This window comes from Aquarana catesbeiana, linkage group LG03 (genome assembly GCF_042186555.1).
Source record: "Aquarana catesbeiana isolate 2022-GZ linkage group LG03, ASM4218655v1, whole genome shotgun sequence".
NCBI lineage: Eukaryota > Metazoa > Chordata > Amphibia > Anura > Ranidae > Aquarana > Aquarana catesbeiana.
This window is the reverse complement of record NC_133326.1, coordinates 155972820-155998228: the sequence shown is the minus strand read 5'-3', so window position 1 is coordinate 155998228 and position 25409 is coordinate 155972820. Positions and strand designations below refer to the sequence as shown.

Here is a 25409-nt window from a genome sequence, read left to right as displayed (position 1 = left end):
CAGTCTAAAGGCCGTACACACGATACGAAAATCGGAAGTACAATTTCGTCCGACGAACAATCTGTTGATTTTCAAATCGCTAGTATGGTGCTTTCGACAGACAATTCCGTTTTTTCGTCACACAAAAGCTGGATCTACAGACCATAAAATTTTTGTTGTACGTGAACTTGTTTGATTTTCGGTACGGTTTTTGTACGAAAACAATCGCAAGCGCAAGACTACGCATGCTCAAAAACAAAAGAATACATACAAAACTAGTCAACACATTACGTCACTTCTGAAGTTGTATTCTGTCGTACGAGAATTTTCGTATGGCGAGCAACCTCTTAAATTTCAACATGAGACTAGCATGTCAAAAAATAGAGGTTCGGTCGTCAGAAAATCTGATAGTGTGTACGAGGCTTTAGAGCTGGCGGAAAACAGATGCAGCATCGGAGAGATGATGCACTCACCTAGGGAAGTATAATACTTAAAAAAAAAAAAAAAAAAATCCTATACTTCTTTTAACTTTGAAATAATTTAGAAATCAAAATACAATACATTTTACAGTTCAAACTTAACATACATTGTTAGGACTATCAGACATTAACACCAAAGCAGAGAGAGCCATCCATTTGTCGTTAGTTTGCGCCAGGATTGGAGGGGTATCACTCTGGGGACATGTACTTGTGACAGTCCATAGTGAGAATCTCCAATCACTTGCTGTGTTTCAACGGCAAGAACTAAAAGGAAAATCTCCTTGATGGCAAACAAACAGTAATTTTGTAGTATTTTAGTTGTACGCCAAGCTCATCCACTGGTATCAAGTTAATGTTAAACTGTAGGTTCACCTTTAATGACACTCAGCAAAAACATCCCAAAACATTACAGAGCCTTCAGTTCATTAGCATATAGAGCTCCGTTTTGTAAAAAGCTGCTTTTTTTCCAATGCTGTGACCTCTTGGTTTGGCATATGGCAGGACATATTAAGCTGTGAACCAATGCCAAACTATAGGTGCTGCTTAAGGCTCCAACGGTTTCTCTTCTATAGTAAACTGCTGGGAGTGCAGGTGAGGATGGAGCTCATCCCAGCTTTGTCGATACCAATACAGAGAGAAGAGTTCTATAAGCCACACATCACTACAAGACCCTGTATGTGAAAAGTGAAAGAGCCTCAGCCCGGGCTCTATCCAGGCCACCCACCAACGCATTTTGGCCCACCCACTCCCATTATTAAGCGCCATGGGCATGGCGAAAGGCATTGGTGACAAACTGAATAGAGGCCAGGCTGAGGCTGTTTTCACATACAGGGTATTTTAGTGATGTGTGGCTTACGGGACTCTTTGTAAGAACATATCAAGTGTTGGATGCGTGGCCCTAGAAACTAATGAATGAGCACTCTGCTTTGTTCCCTACCCACACCTGTGCAGTCCGCTCTCTTTCACTCTTGTAGAAAGCGCAGCTGTGAGAGACAGCAGGGGTAGGGCACAAAGCGGAGTACTCATCTACGTACTCCTCTAATGCTTGGTATGTCCCACCACTTAAAGGATAGAGAGGGAAATGCTGAAAAAGTATTCTTTTACGAAACAGAGCACTGCATGTTCATGTACTGAGGTCATAATACTGCTTGGGGACGTTTTTAGCAAACGTCAGTAGGTGAACTATCCTTTAAATGCCAATAACTAGTATATTTGACAAGTTATTCTTTGCTGAGCATGAAACCGCTTCTATTCTCTCCCTTTAGTAGAAACCAATGGCCAAAAAAAAAAAAACTCCAGACTTGTCTTGTGAATGCTAATTTGCATTATGCGTGAAACTTATTTCCTACATAAAGTACCTCAGTGTCCAGTAGATGCCATATCTTAAGCACCTGCTGGCATTAAATCAATTAGTGATCAGTGACTTGATAACCGTGCACAGAAAATGCTGTAATGCACTGTTCAAATACAACATTAAGAAGCAGTCTTAAATATTTTAAGTCCAAATGAACTAACACCACCTAACCCATTATGGATAAGATCTGTTAAAAACATTAAAAACACAATTTATGGAAGCTGTGGCCAGAGATAAGCTTAATTTGCAGACTGACCTTTTATTTATTTAGGAAACCAAATGAGGTCTAATTGCATTAGAATTGAATACAGTAAATTTCCCTGAAATACTAATTTGGCAGCCATGGAATTGGTATGTCGGCAAATGCGGTTATTGCAAATGGCAGAGTGTACAGTACAATCAGATTGCTGAATTATCATTTCTCTTTGCAGCTTACAAAAGAACCACACCATTTTCCAGGGGAGGGGATAGAATACTCTATCCCAGACAACAGAAAATGATGGAAAATAAGTTAGCAGATGACGTATCTGGATAGCAAAGCCTACATAGGATACACTCCTGAGCTTAGACCCAATTTAAATTCAACCGTGGGATGCCCACCCACAAAAACACTCAAATCCAAAATATTAGAGCTGATTGGATGCCTTATTAGAATAAACCTGTTATGAGTAGGAAGTTACCACTGCTGACCACCCTCTGGAGGAGCAGTTGGCTGACCCTCCCAATACTTTTAGTCACCGATCTACAGTATGTATAGTATGTATACAGAGCAGGAAACACAGGGTATGGCAGAAGTCTTTATCTGCATACTTGTAGTTCCATAATTTATTGTATTGAAGGAAAAAGGGTCTGTATGATAGCCACACAACTAGCATTATCAGAAGAAGCCATCCTTTAAGGCCCACAACCACAGTAGGATTCCTAATAGCTCCCATTACCCCTCTTCTCTGTGGCCATTACTATCACTGTAGAACAGTAAAAGTAGATGTAAACACTCACATACCCAGTGAAGTGAACAGCCTCAGATGATACACCGGGATGAAACAAATCTCCCTATATAATTTTGAATACCGTATCTGCTGTCTTCAGCTTTATATACTGTTTAGAAAGTTCAGATCGTGTTAGGAAATGTTCTCTTCCTGTTTAAAAGGGAGTGTGATGTCTGGGCATACAGCCAAGATAGCTAAAAAAGCTGATTGGAGGAAAGGCACACACCCCCCTCTCCACATAGGCAGAGACTCTCAGAGGTGTTTTGTAATAGGGCCAGCTGCCTGCTAATTTATAGCAACCTCCCCTGACACAAATTTCAGGCTGCTTTTATCTGATGTGTCGGAGAATTTGTCAGGAGTTATCAGGCTTATAACAGAGGAATGGGTCAGGAGAAAGCTAGGGGACTTAGCTCTTTGAAGAGAGATAACAAAACACTGCAGATATATGTGCCCAGCTCAAATTTCATGAATTGGGTTTACATCCACTTTAAGCTCCCATACCTTGGGAAGTTGAATGGAGAATTCAGTTGTGAAAAAGCCAAGGTAGTCAGGTAGAGTCAGCTTATAGACCTTCTTGCTAGAACTGGAGATAAGTAAAACTGTCCTGTAAGGTTCTGTGTTGACAGGCTTTTGTTCGCTTTAAATAGGTTTTGCATTCTCTCACAAGTTGAACGTTGATGTCCTCCACATAAGCCCAAAGCCAAAGCCTGTTACTACTGGTACTAGATTACAATACAATATTTGACCAAACACATGCATTACTGTGAACAGTGACAAGTCCGTATAATACTCACATTGTGTCTTGGCCTGCACCAACCCTAAGTGTCAGCCGGGGGATTACAGGTGAAGGAGCAGGGACAGGTATCTCCACTTTGGCTTGCTGAAATTAAAAAAAAAAAAAATACGATTAGGTTGTAAGCCAAGTTATAAAATGTATTCTGACAAGCATTAACTTTTTCACAAAACTGGTCATATCATCACAATATATTAATAAAAAAAGAAAACGTTGAAAACATTAAAGCGTTTGTTACCCCAAAACGTCCTATTCCTGACGTACCATGTACTTGTACGAGAAAGAATCCTTTTCTCTTTGTATTGCTTCCTTTATGTGAAATCCCTGTGTTTCCGCTAATCCCCTTGCTGTCCTATTAAAAACTTACCACGCTAAGCAGGAAAACACACTGCGGTCAGTTCTCTAGCCATGCTAGGAACTCTGTGTGCTCTACTCCAATTATCAGACTTGTCCTTACCCCTCCTCCCCCTCACAGCCATTCACTGGGAAGCTCAGCATGCTGCTGCTTCTCCTTGCCCAGCTCTTATGCAGCTGAGAACAGGAATGTGATCAGCTATAAAAAAAAAAAGGGGGGGGGTTATTTATAAAGTTTTTTTTAGATCTATACAAAAATGTTTTACCTTTCATTTTTATTTTAAACTGAATGAGTTGTTTTACATGGTGATCGTTTACAACCAATTCAAAACATGGAAGTCTTCAATTTGTCCGACTGCCATGTGAAGAAGGAAAAGAAAGATTAATCAAAGCTCATCTGTTCAAAAAGCAAAAGTTCACAGCTCCTCTAAACTGTTAGAGCAAAAACTCTACAGTTGGGTTTAAGTCGGTTTCCAATACCTTGTGTGTTAGAAAGCCATCAGCCTGCCAGGAACTGCTTTCATACAACAAAAAGTGTCTGTATTGTAAACTTTGAAAATTACTGTCTTCACGATGCTTAAAGCGGAGTTCCACACAAAAATGGAACTTCCACTTTTCGGAACCCTCCCCCCATCCAGTGTCACATTTGGCACCTTTCAGGGGGGTGCAGATACCTGTCTAAGACAGGTATTTGCACCCACTTCCGGCATAGACTCCCATGGGAGTCTATGCCTCTTCCCGTCCCGACCGCGCTGTCTGCTGGGAACACACAGCTCCCAGGAGAGAGCGGGGACCACTAGGGACGCGCAGCGCGACTCGCGCATGCGCAGTAGGGAACCGGGAAGTGAAGCCGCAACGCTTCACTTCCTGATTCCCTCACCTAGGATGGCGGCGGCAGCTGCCGAGAACCGAGCGGGTTCTCGGTGTCCCCTGCCGACATCGCTGGACCCTGGGACAGGTAAGTGGCCATGTATTAAAAGTCAGCAGCTGCAGTATTTGTAGCTGCTGGCTTTTAATATTTTTTTTTTTTTTTTTTGGCGGTGTGGGTGAACCCCCGCTTTAAAGAGACAGAGATGAATGAGAGCTTGTTTTAAAATGAACCTGTACCAATATATACGTATTCTGAGCAAGCAACAGAAGAGCTTTAAAACAAAACATCACTTACCTCTGTGACTATGGACATTAGAGACAAACTGGTTTTCAAAGAGAAATCTTAGCTAACTTTCTGTTACAAAATCTTGGAAGCCAGCCAGCTAGCTAGCATGCTAATGAAAATGAACCTGCAGGCTTTTCCAAGCTGCTAGAAAAGTACCCAAACTCTACTCTAGTTTAGAGTCTCTTATCTTTTGAAAAAAAATAATTTTACTTGAAAAGCAGCCAGAAAGGTCAACAATGCCTTGCCTTAGGCTCCGTTCGCATATACGTGAACCGGATGAGTTTTGAGCCGCATCAGATTCGCATTAAATGTGGACCAGCAGCCTTCTCAACGCAGCCAGTTCACACATGTGCCTGGCGGCCGCGGTGCGGTTTTAAAAGAGTCCTGAGCGTTTTTCAGTCCAGTTCAGGTGTGGTTTCAGGTAAAAATTTGCACCTAAATCTTGCCTGAACCAGTGAACAGAATCACGCCGGTTTCCCACATTAAAACTGTGGCCACATAAATGTGCACCCAGCCCTAGGCTGGGTTCCCACCTATGTGAATTGGATGCGGGTTTCCTCACATCCAATTCGCATGGTAGGATATTGTGACCGGCTCTCTATGGAGCTGATTCACATATCTCCGCTGTGGCTCCGGTGCAAATTTGCACTGGGTCCTGTGCGTCTTTTGGTCCGTTTCAGGTCCAAATTCAGCCCAAAAATTCAGGCTGAATTCGGACATGAAACAGTAAACGGGGATGCGCCGGACCCCTGCTGTGAGCTGCATGCGGCAATAGTGTGAACCCAGCCTTAAAGTGGTATCAAACTAAAAAAAAAAACAATTATATTGTAGCTTATGAATTCTAGATATGTTGGCTGCATTCATTTGTCTTTTTTAGGCTTTGTGTGTTATTTTCATCTGGTAAATCCAGATATTAAATTTTATTTTTCAACTTCTTTAAAACAGACTTAGCTGTCTAGCAAAACTGGGAGTAAGAGGGTTTAGACAAACTATTTAACACTTACAGGTGTGGTCAGCTTTTTTTAAATGAAAAACCTTCTTTATGGAAAAGCCCACCTAAATCTGCTAGTTCATCTAAGGCTGACCATAGACATTTGCAGGAAAGAAAATCACTTGATTCACCCATCAACACAGACAGTGTTGGTAGGGGAATCCCTCCTGCCAAGCCATTGAGTTTTCCTGGTGAGGGGAGCAGGGAAGCAGTCCCTGCTGGGAGAACACAGTAATTATTGCTAAGGATAGAATGTGCTAATGTGTTTTTAAACCAAGGTAATCCTGCTACCCTTACCAATCATTGGATGTGGTGGCTGCATTAGTTTTCCAGTATTAGAGTGCCTCCAATCTAGATGAATGCGCACAAGAGAAACAGCAGACAGCTGCAATGTCTTTCGGGGGGTGGGGGGTGCTGGGTAGTGTTAAATGTATAAGCTTGTCTTACATACACTAACAAACTAAAACCAAACTCCAGCTCACACTTTATAATCTGTTACAGCAAATGTTTCTTTCATTTTGGGATAACGTTTTTGTACAGATAAAAAAAAAAGCTGATTATTTTATTAACCGCTGCCAGTGGTAAGTGGTTTGTCTCATGCATGTAAACTGATACATTCTGCTGGAGAGCTTGGCCTTTAGAAACAAAAACAGACTAGCTGGCTGCATCACCAGATGGAAATAGAAGCAAGCCTAAAAAAAGAAAAGAAAACGAATGCAGCCATTACATCTAAGAATTGGTAAGCTACAATATAATAAGGGTTTGCTTTTGGGGTTAATACTGCTTTAAGCCAGGTGTGTCAAATTAGTGCATTTTAAGCTATACACTATATTGTCAAAAATATCGAGACGCCTGCCCTTACATGCACATGAACTTTAATGGCATCCCAGTCTTTGTCTGTAGGGTTCAATATTGAGTTGGCCCACCCTTTGCAGCCATAACAGCTTCAATTCCTCTGGGATGGCTATCCACAAGGTTTATGAGTGAGTCTATTGAACCCTACGGACTAAGACTGGGATGCCATTAAAGTTCATGTGCGTGTTAAGGCAGGCGTCCCAATACCTTTGGTAATATGTTTTTGTATATATACATACACTATAACAGTGGAAAGTGCATCTGCAATACTTGCCTTTTGTATAGCATCACTAGCATGTGCAGGAGTGATGGGACTCAATGACTGCTTACATTGATCGTATTTGTTCGAAACCGTATTTTGTACCATTTTAAAATGGGAACCTAACCATCATGAGTTAAGCCAACATCTGGACTCTTGGGAACTTTCAATACTGAAGTTTGAAGTGTTATTTCAAAGCTTTCCAAATCAGTATAAAGTCCAAACACTGCAATACAACACCCTTTTGTAAGCATCTACCTATACATTGTGCCTGGATTTGTCCAGTTAGAGGTATAAGCAACCCTCCCTTTACCTGAAATAATTCTAGAAGCCTTATAAACCCTCTTCCGCCATGTGCTGCGTTTTTTGCTAATCTTCATGGATTTAGTTGCCTAGCCACATACCTCGGGGCACCAGCTGATAAGGCTTTAACTCCCTATTGCTCCCAAAACCCCAGCAGAGCAGCAAAAAGCTAGGCAAATACGCCTGCAGTTTCTAGGGGGACCGGTTTAAAATCCTGACTTGAAGGAGAAAGGTGGATTTAAGAAACACTTATCAGCTATTCGCTTAACAATTTAATTCAGTATGGGAATTCTTCAAGCAGGGCAGCTTTACAGTTTATCTTCTTTACTGGGCTTTCTGATGGCTAGTGGGCAGTCCTGTCAATTTAATCTGTTGTTATTGCTTTTCTCAGTTTCGCTCTCACTCCTTTTTAAGCTTAAAAAAAACTACATTAGCATTGCTATGCTTCCAAAATAACTTGTACACACAGCAGTCTTTGAACCAGACATACTATCCAGTTAAATAGTTACAAGTATTTTTTATGAATTAGAACTCCACCTTTGATTCATTACAACACAGAGGTTTTCACACCTTGGACAACCACCTTGGGAATAGGGGTTGTTTACACTGCTTAATAGAAAATGGCACTCCTTTTGAATTGGTTTGTTTTATTACAGAAGTCTTTTTCTTATCGTTTCTAATAACATTCAAGTGAAAGAAAATGGCACTAAAGCTGGCCACATAAGGTTAGTATTTTTTTGTTTAGTCACTTCGGTGTGTGGATGGAGGAATCCCCCCTGCCCAGACATAGTAATAGGACAGCTGCACCAGCCACTGTCAAATTACAGGCGTAGCCAAAAGTTTTGAAAATGACAAATATTAATTTTCAAAGTCTGCTGCCTTCGTTTTTATGATGGCAATTTGCATATACTCCAGAATGTTATGAAGAGTGATCAGGTGAATCGCAGAGTCCCTCTTTGCCATGAAAATGACCTTAAGCCCATAAAAAATGTTTCCACTACATCTGTGAAGAAGGCTTCAGGGCGCCCACGAAAGTCCAGCAAGAACCAGTACTGTCTCCTACAGTTGATTCAGCTGCAGGATCCAGGAACCACCAGTGCAGAGCTTGCTCAGGAATGGCAGCAGGCAGGTAAGAGTGCATCTGCACACACAGTGAGCCGAAGACTTTTGGGAGGATGGCCTGGTGTCAAGAAAAGCAGCAAAAAAGCCACTTCTCTCCAGGAAAAAACAGAGAGACTGATATCCTGCAAAAGGTACAGGGATTGGATTGCTGAGGACTGGGGTAAAGTAACTTACTCTGATGAATCCCCTTTCCGATTGTTTGGGGCATCCGCAAAAAACCTTGTCTGGAGAAGAAAAGTTCTGCACTACCATCAGTCCTGTGTCATGCCAACAGTAAAGCATCCTGAGACCATTCATGTGTGGGATTGCTTCTCAGCTGAGGGAGTGGACTCACTCACAATTTTGCCCAAGTACACAGCCATAAATAAAGAATGGTACAAAAACATCCTCCGAGAGCAGCTTCTCCCAACCATCCAAGAACAGTTTGGTAACGAACAATGCCTTTTCCAGCATGGAGCACCTCGCCATAAGGAAAAAGTAAAAACTAAGTGGCTTGGGGAACAAAACTTGGAAATTTTGGGTGGCCAGGAAACCCCAAACCTTAATCCAATGGAGAACTTGTGGTCAATCCCCAAGAAGAAGGTGAACAAAAAAACCCCCCACAAATTCTGACAAACTCCAAGCATCGATTATGCAAGAATGAGCTGCCATCAGTCAGGATGTGGCCCAGAAGTTGATTGACAGCATGCCAGGGAGAATTGCAGAGGTCTTGAAAAAGAAGCTTCAACACTGCAAATATTGACTTTGCATAAACTTAATGCAATTGTCAATAAAAGCCTTTGACACTTATGAAATGCTTGTAATTCTACTTCAACATACCATAGTAACAAAAAAGAGAAAAAGATCTAAACACCGAAGCAGCAGACTGAAAATTTATATTTGTGTCATTCTCAAAACTTTTGGCCACATCTGTACACTGATCATCCGCTGCAGCCGCTGGTCAAGAAAAAAATTGGCCTTTGATCAACTTTCGTTGAGCAGGACCAGCCACACACTTGATAAAAATTTGACTGGTCCCTACTCAACCAGCCAAATTAAAGCGTATGAGCCAGCCTATTGTTGATCAAACAGCACCAATTTCAGCAAGTTACTGAGAAACCAGCAAAACTTGCTGAGTGGGTGGCCCTGTCAATCTCATCCCACCCAAAAGCCATTCATTGAAAAGTTGAAGCAGCCTGGAAAAAGGAAAATTGTTGGCCAAAAAAAAAATGCTGCATCCAATCAGAAGCAGCCACTGTTTGGCTATTTTGATAGCCAGTAGAAGCGGCTGTCAACATACAATAGGCACAGCAGGAGATTTGTCCATCCACGGTGTATAGTGAAGATAGAGAATCAGTATTTTTTCAACCTGCAGGCTAAACGAAAAACCTAACCACATATGTCCAGTTTTACCCTGTTTATAAGCTATCCATAGACAAAAAAGTTACCTAAACTGGCTAGATTATCCCAGGTCTATGGTTCCCATACTACATCAATAGCAAGGGTAAATGGGGCAGGTTAAAAAAAAAAAAAAAAATTCCATTACTATAGTCCCCCTACAATAAACAAGGCTGAAAGCACATATAACTGCCCACCTCAGTATAGAAACAGAAATGAGGCTGATGGAATTGTTACATTTGTGTACCTACCACACAAAAGTGGAGCCTAAAGCTATACACACTTCGATTTCTAAACAGCGTGGATGGAGAAATCTGCATTACTGGATACCATATTCAGCCAGTCGGTACCCCATGCATCTGATGAGGTGCAGTTACGGTTTGATGACAATTTTCCTCCTAGCTCAGTTGATTTTTAAATTGTCATGTTGAGCTGGATAGTGCAGACAGGGCAAACACCACCTCAAATTTCTGCAGAATTTTCCAAACGTAAAGCTAACTCCAGTAACACAAAAACACCTCCCTTGCAGTGGGACTACAACCCCACTGCAAGAGTTAACTGCTTGTTCAGGTCTAGGGCAGGGGTAGGCAAACTCGGCCCGCCAGTTGTGGTGAAACTACTAATCCCATCATGCCTCTGCCTCTAGGAGTCATGCCTGTGATTGTCAGCATCTTGCAATGTCTCATGGGACTTAGTTTCACCACAGCTGGAGGGCCAAAGTTGCCAACCCCTGGTCCAGGGGATTTGGAAAAGCACTTTTTACTTACTTGATCCTCTGTAGTGCTAGACCAGTCCCCACAGCTTCTTCTTTCCTGCACTTCAATAGTTCAAGGTCCTTTGATGTCATCAAGAAGGTTGCAGAGTTCTTAGCCCTGCAACTGATGTGAGGACACCAAGAAACAATCCAATGCTGGATCATGGGAGAGTGCTATCAGCCAGGGGAGCAGAGTAGCAGGTAATTAAATGCTTTAACAGCATTTACCCATGCAGTGTTTGTGCAGCCCCACTGCAGGATAGGCATTTTATTTCTACTGGAGTTGGGCTTTAATCGTGGCTGGAAAATCCCTCTCCCGTAGTCTTTGGAAATCAACAGGCATCCATAAACAAGATTTTTTTTAATCTGGATTGGATGTCCATGGCAACAACAGATTCATGCTGACCAAATGCTTTTAGGGGAACCTCAGACAGGCTGGAAAACCTGGTCTTACAACTATCGTTCCCCTGTGTTAAGCCAGTGTCTTTATGAATTTACAACCCTCCCATCTCATTGTGGAAGCCTGCACTGAGAAAAAGATACAAAGCTAGAAGAATTTTGAGGATTGTATACTTATTGCCAAGTAGAATTTGGATTTTGATATAACAAAATTTAAACATATTCCTGAACGCTATTAGGATTTGGTTTTAACTACAGACTCAAACTACACAAGCCTTCAAAACAACAGAATGGAGCAATTAAGATCTTCAAAAGCAAGATCAGCAAAACTGGCCTATCAAGATCGAGGCCAATTTCAGATTTTCCTGAGTGCTGTAGGCAAAATCTGAGATCAAGATTTCAAATTTGGAAAACCAGTGACAAGGGTATCTCCATGGAACCACAAGCAGGGGCCTAAATCATAAACAAGTGTGTGGTAAGGTTCAAACCTATGGAAACCCCCAAATGATACACACATTAACGTATATCCTTACTTTGTCATGTTTATGCTTTTCCTTATCTTTGTCTTTTTTTTCCTTTTCTTTTTTCTCCTTTTCTTTGTCCTTTACTTTCTCTTTGTCCTTCTTTTTCTTCTTCTCTTTCTTATCTTTTTTCTTATCCTTCTCCTTAGTTTTCTCTTTTTCTTCTACCACCTTTTCAGGAAGTAATGGTGACAATGAAGGCATCAGAGAAGGTAGCCTAACAGCATTGGGAGCATTTATCACTGGAAGTGAAATATCTTTTGGTGTTAGCAAAACAGGTGTCGGTGGTAAAGTTTTTAACTTTTCCTCTTTGTTCTTATCTTTTCCCTTCTCTTTTTTTTCTTTATCCTTTTTATTCTTTTCTTTATCTTTCTTTTTATCCTTATGCTTCTCCTTATCTTTCTTCCCACTGCTTTCCTTTTGCTTTGATTTCAAGTCTGAGTCATTTGCATCCTTTATTTTTAACTTGTGGACTTCTAAGTCTTCATCTTTGATTGAGTCTTTCCACTGAAGTTTTGAATCCTTGTTACCATCTTTGTCTTTTTCCTTTTCTTTTTTATCTTTGTTCTTTTCCTTGCTCTTTTCTTTATCTTTCTGTTTTTCCTTGTCTTTTTTCTTCATCTTTGCTTTTAATTCTTTCTTTGTCTTCTTCTTTGGCTCTACAGGTGAAACCAGCTTAACCTTCTCCTCATGAAGTTTGACAAGTGGTTCAGGAGTAGGAGGAGAGGCTGAAGGAGAAGAGAAACATGGCTGACTGATGGGGTTATTTGATGGAGTTTCTTGGTTGACTTTTCGAATGACCTCATTTATGGAGTCATCCATTGTCCATGAAACATCAGAACTGGAGGTTCCACCTGAACCCGGAAGTGGTGTGCTGCAAGCCTTAATAAGACTGCTGTTGGAAGCTGACATTTTAGGTGTAGCAGGGTCGGCTATGCTAAGTCTCTTAGGACTAGTAAATACTTCACTCTCAGACTCCGAACCCGAAGAAAACTCAAATGGATCAGGCTCTTGCTCAGCACAAGCACGAGCAATTACAGCATCAATCGAATCTTCAATAGTATTTTCAGCCACTGATGGTTTGTTAGATGGATTTTCTGCATTTATTTTTTCAGAATCTTGCAACATTTGATTTTGCTTTACCTGTATGTTATCCTTTCCTGCCTTTTCACTTAGTGCAGCTAGTGGTGTACGGTTTGGGGTTTCTGCCTTTACAGGCAACTGAGTAGAAGCTCCAGAAGCTTTTGGGCTCTTGGGGCTCTTTGGACTTTTAGCACGTCCAGGAGATTTCTTTTCTTTTGGACCAGATTTAGGTGACCGTATAGGGCTGCCAAGTACTGTTGCCAGAGGTGTAGATTTGGGAGATTTGTTTTTTTGTCCTGGTGAACCTTTTGATTTAGACTTCGAGGTCAGTGCTTTAGATTCTAACTGTTTGGAAGAGGGGGTTTGGGGTTTTAAAATAGGAGACAAAGCTAATGCTTCTGAGACAGGAAGAGCCAATCCTGAACTGTCCTGTATGTGATTGGGTGAAAGAATAGGAGAAACCTTCTGAGCATTTATTGAACTAAGTGGTTCTCGTGGTTCTAATGCTCCATCTAAAATATCGCCTTTAGCATTCATTATTCGTTGACGTTTTGCAAAAGGCATGTCTTGGATTTCTGGACTCTCCAGAGGTCTTTTATGCAAAAAGTTTTCATCATTAATGGTTTCATCATCATCATCCATCTCTGCTTCTTCAAGAGGAACTTGCATAGCTTCAGCTGATGTCCCACCATCTGTAGGCACTTGCTCCTCTTCTTCCTCTGTATGAGACAGGAACAGAATTATTACAATGTGTTACAAAAAAAAAAAAATTGTTTTAACACAACAGCGATATCAGAAACAAAAATGAATGAAATATTTATTGGTTTTGAACTTTCCCAAACCAATATAGGCACCTGCCTGATTTTGGTAAAATAAAGGGCCAGCCCACCCAAATCTTATTTCAGGTTTAGAGGCTGCTAATGACGGAAGTTATTTACAGGCTTTTTATAAATCAAGAAAAAGGACTCCCATCTGCTGATTCTGAAGTCTGGTACACACTATTTGTTTTTTTTTGTTCAACCCAGCGGGCTGAACAAAAAAAGGTGTTCATGAGGACCTCATTGTACTAACTATGCAATGTTGGTACAGCGATCTCCTTGCTAATCTATCGTGTTCTGGCAGGGAGACTTCTCCCTCCCCCCCCCACCAGAAAACAACAAGCAACTGATTACAGCCATTGGCCGCAAGCTCTGATCGAATGCTGATAAGCTTCTGTGTTTCCTGTACACACGAATGTCGGCTGGCTTCTGCTGAACTAGCCAATATTCAACCTATGTCTACCAGGCTTTACTGATTGTACATAATACAAAGTTAATAAACATTCAGAGAGCGAGATCCATGCAGCACATCGGTGGTGCTAGAAACTGTGCCTCGCTAATAAAAAAAAAATCCAAGACATAAATTAGTCAGATTGTCAGCATTCAAAAAATACTAAAATAAATGGTTTTGAGCAAACTTGCCATTTAACATTACTAACCATAAAAACAAAAAAAAAACTGAATTTAATCATTAGAAAACGATCTGTCCCATTGACACACAACATTCATCATATTATATGCAAACGCGACCAGCAGTGCCCTGCTTGTTTCTGCACTGTTGCTGGTCAAAAACAGACGAAGGTTATTCCCAGGGGCCTAAGGTCAAGTGTGGCTGCGGCACTGTTCTTCCACATACACACCAGTTATCTGAATGGCACATGCAATGCCTACAGGGACCTTGAGAAAAATGACTGCTGCAGTAGTATATGAAGTGAAAAAATACAATTCAGCCCCACCACTTTCCTTCTATGGTAACCGGTTATAAAAGCCTACGTTTATTGCACTGTAGATGCAACAATATCATAAAAGAAAGTAAATAATGAAGTCAATGATATCTAAAAGTTGTGGGGTACACTTTCATTTTAGAATATTAACATTGTTACAGCAATACAAACGATAGTTTGCAATCCAATGCAAGCTTAAATTGAAAAGAAAAGAAAAATCCTTTCATGTTGTAAGTTCTGTCTGTAGCCCTTCTCTTTCCACAATTTCCTTGATTCCCTGCATGCTTTGCAGCCTCTCCACTACTGTTTACTTTTCATTTTTAAGGACTACATATCCCATGGTATCTGGCTGACACAGAGCACTGCAAATACATGTCACAGAATTTACAAACTTTAAGAACATTCAGATTAATAGGAATAGGCTAGAAATAACTGAAACACAATGTGGAAATTAATATATGGATTTTACATTTTGACCATACTCTATGGCAGGGGTCTCAAACTGGCGGCCCTCCAGTTGTTGCGAAACTACAAGTCCCATGAGGCATTGCAAGGCTGCCCGTTAAAAGCATTACTACCACAGGCAGAAGCATCATGGGACTTGTAGTTTTGCAACAGCTAGAGGGCTGCCAGTTTGAGACCCCTGCTCTATGGGGTTGATTTACTAAAGGCAAAACTACTGTGCACTACAAGTGCACTTGGATGTGCAATCACTGTAGCTCTGAGGGGAAGATCTGAAATGAGTGGAAGTTCTGCTGGTTCTATCATCCAATCATGTGCAAGCTAAAATGCAGTTTTTTATTTTCTTTGCACGTCCCCCTCAGATCTACAGCTACTGCACTTGTAGTACGCAGTGTATTTGCCGTTAGTAAATAATCCTCTAGTCTATGTCCTCCTCCTTTCTATTATAAGGGATGCTTATAAAAGCGATAAAAAAAAGGGACCATGTAAAAATAAAAAGTAAAATAAATAGGAAATAAGAAAAAACGTCGATAAGGATGTGGAACGCTCTTCCACAATTGGTGGGGTCAGCGAGGAGTATTGATATTTAAAAAGATTCTTTGACGTGCATCTTAGTGAACACAACATGCATGGATATGGGAAATGATTATCGACACTGGCACACGTACACACCTACACAGGTTGAACTGGATGGACTATTGTCTTTATTCAACCTTACCTACTATGTAACTGTGAAACAAATAAGAAAAAAAAAAAAAAAAATCGCCCCCATCCCTCCGTGCTCATGCGCAGAAGTGAACGCGTACGTAAACAGTATTCACACCACAGGTGAGGTATCACTGCAAATGTTGGCGTGAGCACAATAATTCTAGCACTAGACCTCCTCTGTAAGTCTAAACAGGTAACCTGTAAAGGTGCTTAAAGAGTCACCTATGGCGATTTTTTTAAGTACCATAGTTTGTCGCCATTCCAAGAATGTGCGCAATTTTAAGCGTGACATGTTGATTATCTATTTAACCGACGTAACAATCTCACATTTTATAAAAATATGGGGTATATATTGTGTTTTATTTAAGTGTATTTTTTTTCAAAAAAAGGTGTTTGCAAAACAGCTGCGCAAATACCACGTGACAGAAAGAATTGCAACGATCCCCATTTTATTCCCTAGGGCAGCGATGGCGATCCTTGGCACCCCAGATGTTTGGGAACATTTCCCATGATGCCCATGCACTCTGCAGTGCAGTAGAGCATCATGGGAGATTGTAGTTCCAAAACATCTGGGGTGCCAAAATACGCCATCACTGCCCTGGAGTCTCTGCTAAAAACAAAAAAACAAAAAAAAAGTATGTTGTTTGGGGGTTATAAGTAATTTTCTAGCAAAAAATACGGATTTAAACTTAAACAAAAAGTGCCAGAAAAATCCTGGTGTCAAAATGGTTAACTTTCCTTATAACAAGGACTAAAGTACGCCACCCAACTTTTAAATCTGGACATGTGTATTTTTTATTATCACGGATGGAATACAGCATGCTGTATCTGTCATAGATTTACTGCAATTAAAACCAGTGTGAAAATAGAGAGACTTCTGGCACTGCTAACAAATACAGATGCCAGCAATTCATATTTGCATGTGCTCCACGGCTAAGATGCCGCGTCCACACACACCAAGAATGCCACCTAACATTATGAATGGACTAATATATATGGTAATGCTGTTATATCACAAAGGCAGAAGGCCCAGATAACAGCAATAGGTTTCTATGACTACACACCAGACCAGGATGTTTACAGGAACTGGCTGCTGACACCACATGAGAATTTAAAGCACCTGGTTATTTATGATATAGTTTATGATAAAGGATACATCCACCCATTTTCCCTGCCTGGCAGATACAATAAATTGGCCTCGTAAATCATCTCATTTGTGCCATTTGTGATTATAGTAACATACTACGCACAAGTTTAGGAGGAGTAATATCTTTTAGGACAACAAAGTGCACACACTTTCTTGGCTTACAGACAAAAATAAATCATACCGGCGTTGTCTCCAATAGGTGTCTGTATTGCTCTGGAAAGGACAGCTGGAGAGTGAAAGTCTAAAAAAAATGCACACATACTATATAAACTTATTATACCCACTCTAAGAATTCAAACTGAAAAAAAAAAAAAAAAAAATATATGATGCTGAACGCGATGCAAGACAGGGGTGTCCAAACCTTTTTTCAAAGAGCGCCACATTTGATGAAGTGGACATGCATGAGGGCCGTCCATTTTGCCCGACATTCTTTGAAACATTAAAATTAAGATGCAAATTAACAAATACACTGTGCAACAAGAATTCTCTTGCCTTTGTGGCTGTGTGTGAGGTCAGGCGTGTTATTTGGATATACCGTATTTAATCGGCGTAAAACACACACCTTCGCTTTAAGAGGGAAGTTTCAGGAAAAAACTCAAATTTTAAATAAACAACTGAAGGAAAATAAGGGTCAGTGCCCATTTGCAGCCTCACCCTTGCCATGAATGCAGCCTTACCATTGCCATCAATGCAGCCTGATCCATGCCCATCTGCAGCCTCGGAGGGGACAGGGAGGGGGGTGGGACGAGCACCAACAGATTACATACAGGAGAATCTCCTGTTTATTCAGCGGCCTCTTTAATACAAAGTCACTCCTCCTATGATAGACAGAGCAGTCGTCCAATACCAGCCCAGGAGACGGGACTTCCTATTACAGACGTCGCCCAGCAAACAGGAGATTCTCCTGTATGTAATCTGACGGCACTCGTCCCGCCCCCTACCTGTCTCTTCCAAGGAACGATAAATACAGTATATATCTTTTGTGGCCCCCCAATGAATCGCTCGGGGATTCTATGGGGGGCCATAAAAGAGAATATAGATAGATAGATAGATAGATAGATAGATAGATAGATAGATAGATAGAGAGAGAGAGAGAGAGAGAGAGAGAGAGAGATCTATCTATATATATATCCAAATTACCCGTGGGGCTGCATGAAACCAGACTGCGGGCAGCAATTGGCCACTGGGGCGGACTTTGGACATGCCTGCTCTAAGACCTTAAAAACTATGAATTTTTAGATCATTTGGATTTATTTCAAATACAGCTTTGATATGCTATTTACAGCATGAAAGAAGCATCAATAAAACAATTCCAAGGTAGATCATTGTTCATCCAAAACCATCACTAAGGTCTACTACATAATCTAGTTTTAAAAGTGAAGTATGTTTTTTTTTTTACATTTTAATTTCATACTTACATATGTGGAAGGAGCATCGGACCGATGCTGTATCTGTCCCCTGCCATCTCTGCACTGAGAACCGAGCCAATGAACATCGCCGATGGCTCGGTTTTCACAGATCCCCAAGAGGAGAGCTGCTGCCTGTCAGTCAGTGTCTCTCCTCTCTGCTTCTCCACACTCATTGGAGCGCTGAGCTGTGGAGGGGTGGGGAGAGGCAGTCTCAGCGGCTCACTTTGACTGCCATCAATCAAGGCAGCTGGCGGATCCAGACTTGGGAGATTGGTATGATGCAATGTGTCGACTGATGGCAGTGACGTCAGCGGAAAGTGCGCTTCAGACCCCTCTCCTCTGAAAACGGGTCACAGGAGTGCGAAACGAATTGTACTCCTGTGACCCAGAGGAGAAGCCCAAACTAAAAAGTTCAGGCTGGACTCCTCCTTTAAGTGTTAAGCTAGCTATACAATAGTTTTTTTTTTTCTTGTTCAGCCTGCAGGCTGAATAGAAAACATCTACCAGATACCTCCATCCACAGTACAGAACACGGGTGGTGAATCTGCAATGCCAGCTACTGTATTTTGACAGTCAGCACAGATGACTGTCCAAAAAAACCAAACAATGGCTGCATTTGATTGGATGCAGCTGCTGCTCAGCGTTAAGTTCCTGCCAGCTCCCTCGATCAAAGAATTTAGGGAAGGTGGGTGACGACAGGGCCACTGACAAAGAAAACTTTGGGCAGTCCATCAGTAGTGGTCTTGTAATCAAATTCATAATTAAATGGTCCTTACCAAAGGCTCTCTTTCTCAGCGTGTACACTTTTATACAATGGAAATTCCCCAGGATATTGCAATACGAGTGATACCAAAGCTGTGAATTTTTAGAGCTTCTAAGAATTATATCCAATCCTATTAAGGCAAGATATAATATTGTACAGGCCCGAATAATTATACTATACAAATCAGTTATACATTCTGCTCAACAGCCTGGAAACAGTAATTGATTAAAAAAAAAAAAACTTAATGTAACATACTTCCAGGGCTGGTGCAAGAATTTTTGACACCCTAGGCGAAACCTCATTTTGCTGCCCCCCTTGGCTCCGCCCCTGCCCAAGTATACCCCACCTTTTTAATGAAGCGCCCATCAAATGCAGCCTCACCAGCGCCCATCAAATGCAGCCTCACCAGTGTCCATCAAATGCAGCCTCAACAGCACCCATCAATGCAGCTTACATGCGCCCATCGATGCAGCCTCACCAGCACTGATTAATGCAGCCTCACCAGCGCCCATCAAATGCAGCCTCACCAGCACCCAGACACAGTCCTCCGCTGCGCCTCTGACACTATGTGCAAATGGAGTGGCTGCTTGCTGCAGAGAGAAGAGTGTAGGAACACCAGTGGCTTGGCGCCCTAGACGGCTGCCTAGTTTGCCTAGTGGTAGCACCGGCCCTGCATACTTCTAGATCAAAGGTGCCCAACCAGTGGCCCGGAGCCCTCGGATTTGGCCCGTGACCTCCTGCTGCTCTGGGATGGTGGGTTGGCAAGCCCAGATCGCAGGTTGCCGACCCGCCATCCCAGTGCATCAGTGTTGTGATTGAGCACAAAAGGGAAAGGGGGAAAAGAGGGAAATTGGGACTTTATATGAAACAAGGCACTAGGGATAGATTAAATCAATCAATATAGTAAAATAACAATAATAATTTATTGGTAACACAGAGGGAGGTAGTACAGTAAATTAATGGTAAATCAATATGTAATTGGCAGAATTAAAAGGTATGATAATGACATAACACAATAAAATTCATAGTACAGTAGCATTGTTACACATGATTAATAATAAACTAGCAGTACATTCCAAAGTGTGTATACAGTAATAACAAATAAATTAAATTGATGATTTAACTAGATCAAACCCATAGTAGAATCATGGTCATTGGGGCATAGCATCCAATAGTAAAAAGCTCAACGCGTTTTGTGGATTATTTCCACTCATCAGGAGCTGCTATGAATTGGGGGTACCTGTAGTAAGTAATATAATATAGATCAGTGATAATTGATAGTAAAAAAGGGGAAGAGAGGGAGCATAAACAATGGTCCTAGCAACTCTTACCTATGGGTAGCAATTAGTATACATGTAGATAATGGTAGTAATGCTAAAATTCAAAAAGCACTGGGAAGTGGAGTTAACATCCCCCCGGGAGCTGCGGTAACAGCCAAAGGTCGGCATGCTGGCCAATTAGTGGAATGGATCACAAATAGTGGATGGGGTTCACTCTACCCAGCATGAGATGGCAGAAGTGAATCCGAGGAACTGGTGAAAATCACATAATGGGATAGTGTTAGTGGAGTGTGAAAATGAAGGACTATGTAGACAAGGATATGAGAGAAAAGGAGAAAAAGTGGGTGAGAGATACCATAGCCCAGAGCACAAATAGAGAAGTGAAGAGAAATGTGCAAGGAGTGAGCCAGAATTGGAAATCAGAGTGATGATCCACCATAAGAGTGAAAAGGAGACCCAGCATAGAAGTGGTGGTTACCTGAAACTACACATGGAAGTGTGTAGTGTGAACGTGAAAAGTATATAGGAACTGGAAAACACTGCAAAAGAAATGAGTGGAGAGATTGGCCCACAACACCGCCGAGGATGTATCCTTGTCTACATAGTCCTTAATTTTCACACTCCACTAACACTATCCCATTATGTGATTTTCACCAGTTCCTCGGATTCACTTCTGCCATCTCATGCTGGGTAGAGTGAACCCCATCCACTATTTGTGATCCATTCCACTAATTGGCCAGCATGCCGACCTTTGGCTGTTACCTCAGCTCCCGGGGGGATGTTAACTCCACTTCCCAGTGCTTTTTGAATTTTAGCATTACTACCATTATCTACATGTATACTAATTGCTACCCATAGGTAAGAGTTGCTAGGACCATTGTTTATGCTCCCTCTCTTCCCCTTTTTTACTATCAATTATCACTGATCTATATTATATTACTTACTACAGGTACCCCCAATTCATAGCAGCTCCTGATGAGTGGAAATAATCCACGAAACGCGTCAAGCTTTTTACTATTGGATGCTATGCCCCAATGACCATGATTCTACCATGGGTTTGATCTATTTAAATCATCAATTTAATTTATTGATTATTACTGTATACACACTTTGGAATGTACTGCTAGTTTATTATTAATGTGTAACAATGCTACTGTACTATGAATTTTATTGTGTTATGTCATTATCATACCTTTTAATTCTGCCAATTACATATTGATTTACAATTAATTTATTTACTGTACTACCTCCCTCTGTGTTACCAATAAATTATTATTGTTATTTTACTATATTGATTGATTTAATCTATCCCTAGTGCCTTGTTTCATATAAAGTCCCAATTTCCCTCTTTTCCCCCTTTCCCTTTTGTGCAAAATTATCAGGGATGGAGTCCTGTGTACCGGATGGTCACGGCTCATATAAAGTCCCACCCATATATATTTCTCATAAACAGTGTTGTGATTGAAGCCGGCGGTAGAGGAAGCAAACAACTGAAGCAGAGCCGCATAAGTCGATGCTTCCTGCCTAGCTCCGACTCCTGTCACAGGTGGAGTGATACCAAATGCACTTTGCCTGGGACAGCAACAGCCAGCCATACCTGAATGGAACACCTATTAAAGGTACGTTTATTACTAAAATCAGTGTATATATGAGCATATATGTTCTGCACTGGTTACTGGGCTGCTTTCAAACTGATCTGCAGATGCAGTGCACCTGCGGGTTACCTGCACGGAGCCAAAGATTTCTGTTATTACCTGTGGGTTTGGTGAGCTTTCTGAAAGTACACACCTGCAGAATATAATAGCAGTCTATGGCAAAGTGCAGCTAGCCCGCAAGAAAGCCACAGGTGCACTGCGCTGCACTCACGGTGGGTAAACTACAGCGCATCAGTGTGAAAGGAGCCCTGGGCTCCTTTCACACAATTGGTCCAATTGGACCCTCCATTCACCTCTATGGAGTGGCAGATGTAAATAGACTTGTGTCAGTTTACACCCACCTAACTCGAAAAAAACAAAAAAAAAAAAAAAAAAAAAAAAACAAAAAAGCAAAACACACAACACACACAAGCGGATCCATGCCCTTCCATCTGGGCTGATCGGAGGGTCCATAGTGTAGAGCAGGCTGTGTCTGCTCTGCACATGCAGAATAGACACAGACCGGTCATCCGCCAGCTCCACCTATTGTGGCCCGCGACCAGTTACCAAGTTGCTTAATTGGCCCTCGCTCTTCAAAAGGTTGGGCAACCCTGTTCTAGATGAAGACTAATAGAACACTAAAATCACCCAAATCAAAGGCCAGTTAGACTTAAAACAATCGTTTTGGCCTTCTCCACTCCTACAAGTAACCTTGAAATAACCACCAACACATAAAATGTAAATTATCATTTTGGGTGGGGCTGGCTGGCATTTAAATGATCTTCTAATGCCACAAAAATGTTTTTAACAAATTATTCATATGTTATAATATATCACTGCCGGAACTGATGTTTGGGAAGAAACACAACCTGCCATTAGTCAAACACCGGTCAGCTCTTTTACATCACACGGTTTTGCAGTAAACACGAATACAATATAAAACTATTAACCAGCTCAAGTGATGCCTTCATTTTTATGCAGGACTTGCCCCGCTGCTCTCAATGACCTTGACAAAATTCTGGAAAAGTATCTCAGGACCTGGGGCTCTAAAGCTATTTTAGAATTAGCTTTGAATAATTGTCCCACCATATGAGTTTCTTGATTAATTGCTTCAGATAAGGTCTCGTTTTCTTCACTGGCCTCCAGTGGCTCCCCCTTATTTCCCATAACCGCTCGTCTTGTTCCTCTGTACACTGGGAATGGCAAGGAGAAAAAAATCAGAGATACACCAATTCCATTACTCAGGGATTCGTTTTGCGATAACCCTTCGTATTCCATTACTGCCCATTATTAGTGTAATTATTTAATCAAGTTTACTTTGTTTGAAAGATGCACTAATTGTTTTCAAACGAGTATTAGCCAATTATAAAAGACCTACAAAATGCTGAGGAATTGATCTGTTACGGGCACAAAAATCACAAGGTATATACAAAAGCTCACCCTACAAATTGTCAGATATTCACTTAAACATTACGCATTAAAACGTTAGATCATCAAATTTAAACTTTCATGACTCATCAGAAGCACCCAAGTACTACAAAGCACAAAAATACTTTGCACAGTATGCGTTAAATGCAAAGTATGAAAATGTATTCCAAACTGTCATGTCATTTTAAAAATACAAGCAAAAGATTTAAATTTATATTAAATCAAAAAAAATGTTAAAAATGTAAAAGTAAAAAATATACGAAGCGATAGCTGGGGTCAAGAAATCTATTTAAATGACCGTATACAACAGCATCTCCATGTTCTTGAACAAATCACTGGTAAGCGAATTCTTGAATAAACGAATAATTCCAGGCTTTGCTACATTATACATTGGTCCAGCTTTGACCAATTTAACTATGCATCTACCATACCTGGTCAATGCCCCTGGAAGTTGGAAATCACTAATGTAGACAATGCTACTCTAGTGATCGCAATTTACTTTCTGGTACCGTAGCTAGCAGCTACCCTACTTACTGAACACAAGAGTCTGGCAGGTATGCCATTCAAATAATGCTTTTAATTTTTTAGTTTGAATGCAAAACTTTCTCTGATTGGATGAGGCAGGGTGGTGACATCAAACTCTCGACCACACCCAATCAGGGAATGTTTTGCATTCATTTAGAGAACGCAAAAAAGTCTCTGAATAGTGAATGTGGTGAGTGGCAAACCTTGTATTCTCAATGCATCAGGCTGGACACTAGAGCTGCACAATTAATCGTCAAGAATAAGGATGAGCTCCGGCGTGTTCACACTGCCCACGTGCAGAGCCCGCCAGGAAGTCGGCGCTGCACTAATCACAGGCAGCGAGACATTTCCTGATTTCTGCAGCCACACATCAGGAAATGTCTCAATGCCTGTGATTAGCGCAGCGCCGACTTCCTGGCGGGCTCAGCACATGGGCTGTGTGAACACGCCGGTGCTCATCCTTAGTCAAGAATTCTTATCGCAATTTTTTCCCTGCTGTGATTTTGAAAAAAGTGTTTCATGATTCTTGCTATGCAAAGAATTCTCTCTGCTTTTCTGAAGCCACAGCCGTCAAAAGAAAGGAAGAAAAAAAAAATCGGCCGTCTGCCAATTAGAACATTCTTTAGCAGTGAACTTAACTAGAAACATTGTAACAATTTGTCAATGGAGTAGACTTCTGTGTAAGTGATTAAGCTTAAACACGGTTTTAAACAATAAACCTTTTTCTGATATTTGTTGTTAAAATCTTTTTTTTTTTTTTTTGTCTAGAAAATGACTTAGAACCCCCCCGAACATTATATATTTTTTTTTAGTAGAGACCTTAGAGAATAAAATGGTGGTTGTTGCAATATTTTATGTCACAGTGTATTTGTGCAGCGGTCTTTCAAATGCAATTTTTTTTTTTACTAACCAGTAAAGTTAGCCCAATTTTTTTTGGATAATGTGAAAGATTTTATGTCGAGAGAATTGTGATTCTCATTTTGGCCAGAATCATGCAGCTCTACTGGACATCCAACATGGGACCTGGAAGCAAGTGGAGATTGCTAGAGCAGCGGTGCCTGCTTCAGTGATCTCCAGCTTCCAGGGGCATCAGCCAGGTATGCTATATACATATAATGCAAAGAGAGCTGCACATCCAGACCAACCAACGTATGAGCATCAGTGTGAAACGGCCTCAGAGAGCTTGCCTTCGCAGGCCACACCCCCCCCCGGAATGTTTCACTCCACCCACCGGGGCATAGTCATAGAGGAGGCTCACTCGGGGCTGGGACTGTGGTTCTCTGCATATAATGAATCCATCACCGAGGGGATGAATGAACACAGGTGACACCACGATCTTGGAGGACCAGAGGAATTTGTTTTCTCTATGCTTTGAGCGGGACACTCCAAGTTTAACCATAGGTCATTATGGTATAGACATAGTTATATCTATGGGCTAATATAACTATGTATAATATTAGCCATACCTGAAATTATTCTTTATAGCGGACCTTCAGCCTCCCAGCACAATCCCGCCTCTCCGC

At 41.3% G+C, this 25409-nt stretch overlaps 1 protein-coding gene across 1 annotated transcript in view; it reads right to left on the bottom strand.

Annotated features, from left to right (window-relative positions):
* Positions 1-25409, bottom strand: part of TAF3 (TATA-box binding protein associated factor 3) — a 173914-nt gene that overhangs the window by 35800 nt on the left and 112705 nt on the right. The window contains exons 3-4 of the mRNA XM_073619445.1: positions 11698-13487; positions 3596-3681 (exon numbers count right to left, since the gene is read on the bottom strand). Coding sequence (XP_073475546.1) covers positions 3596-3681; positions 11698-13487 — 1876 coding nt within the window. The remainder of the gene's footprint in view (positions 1-3595; positions 3682-11697; positions 13488-25409) is intronic.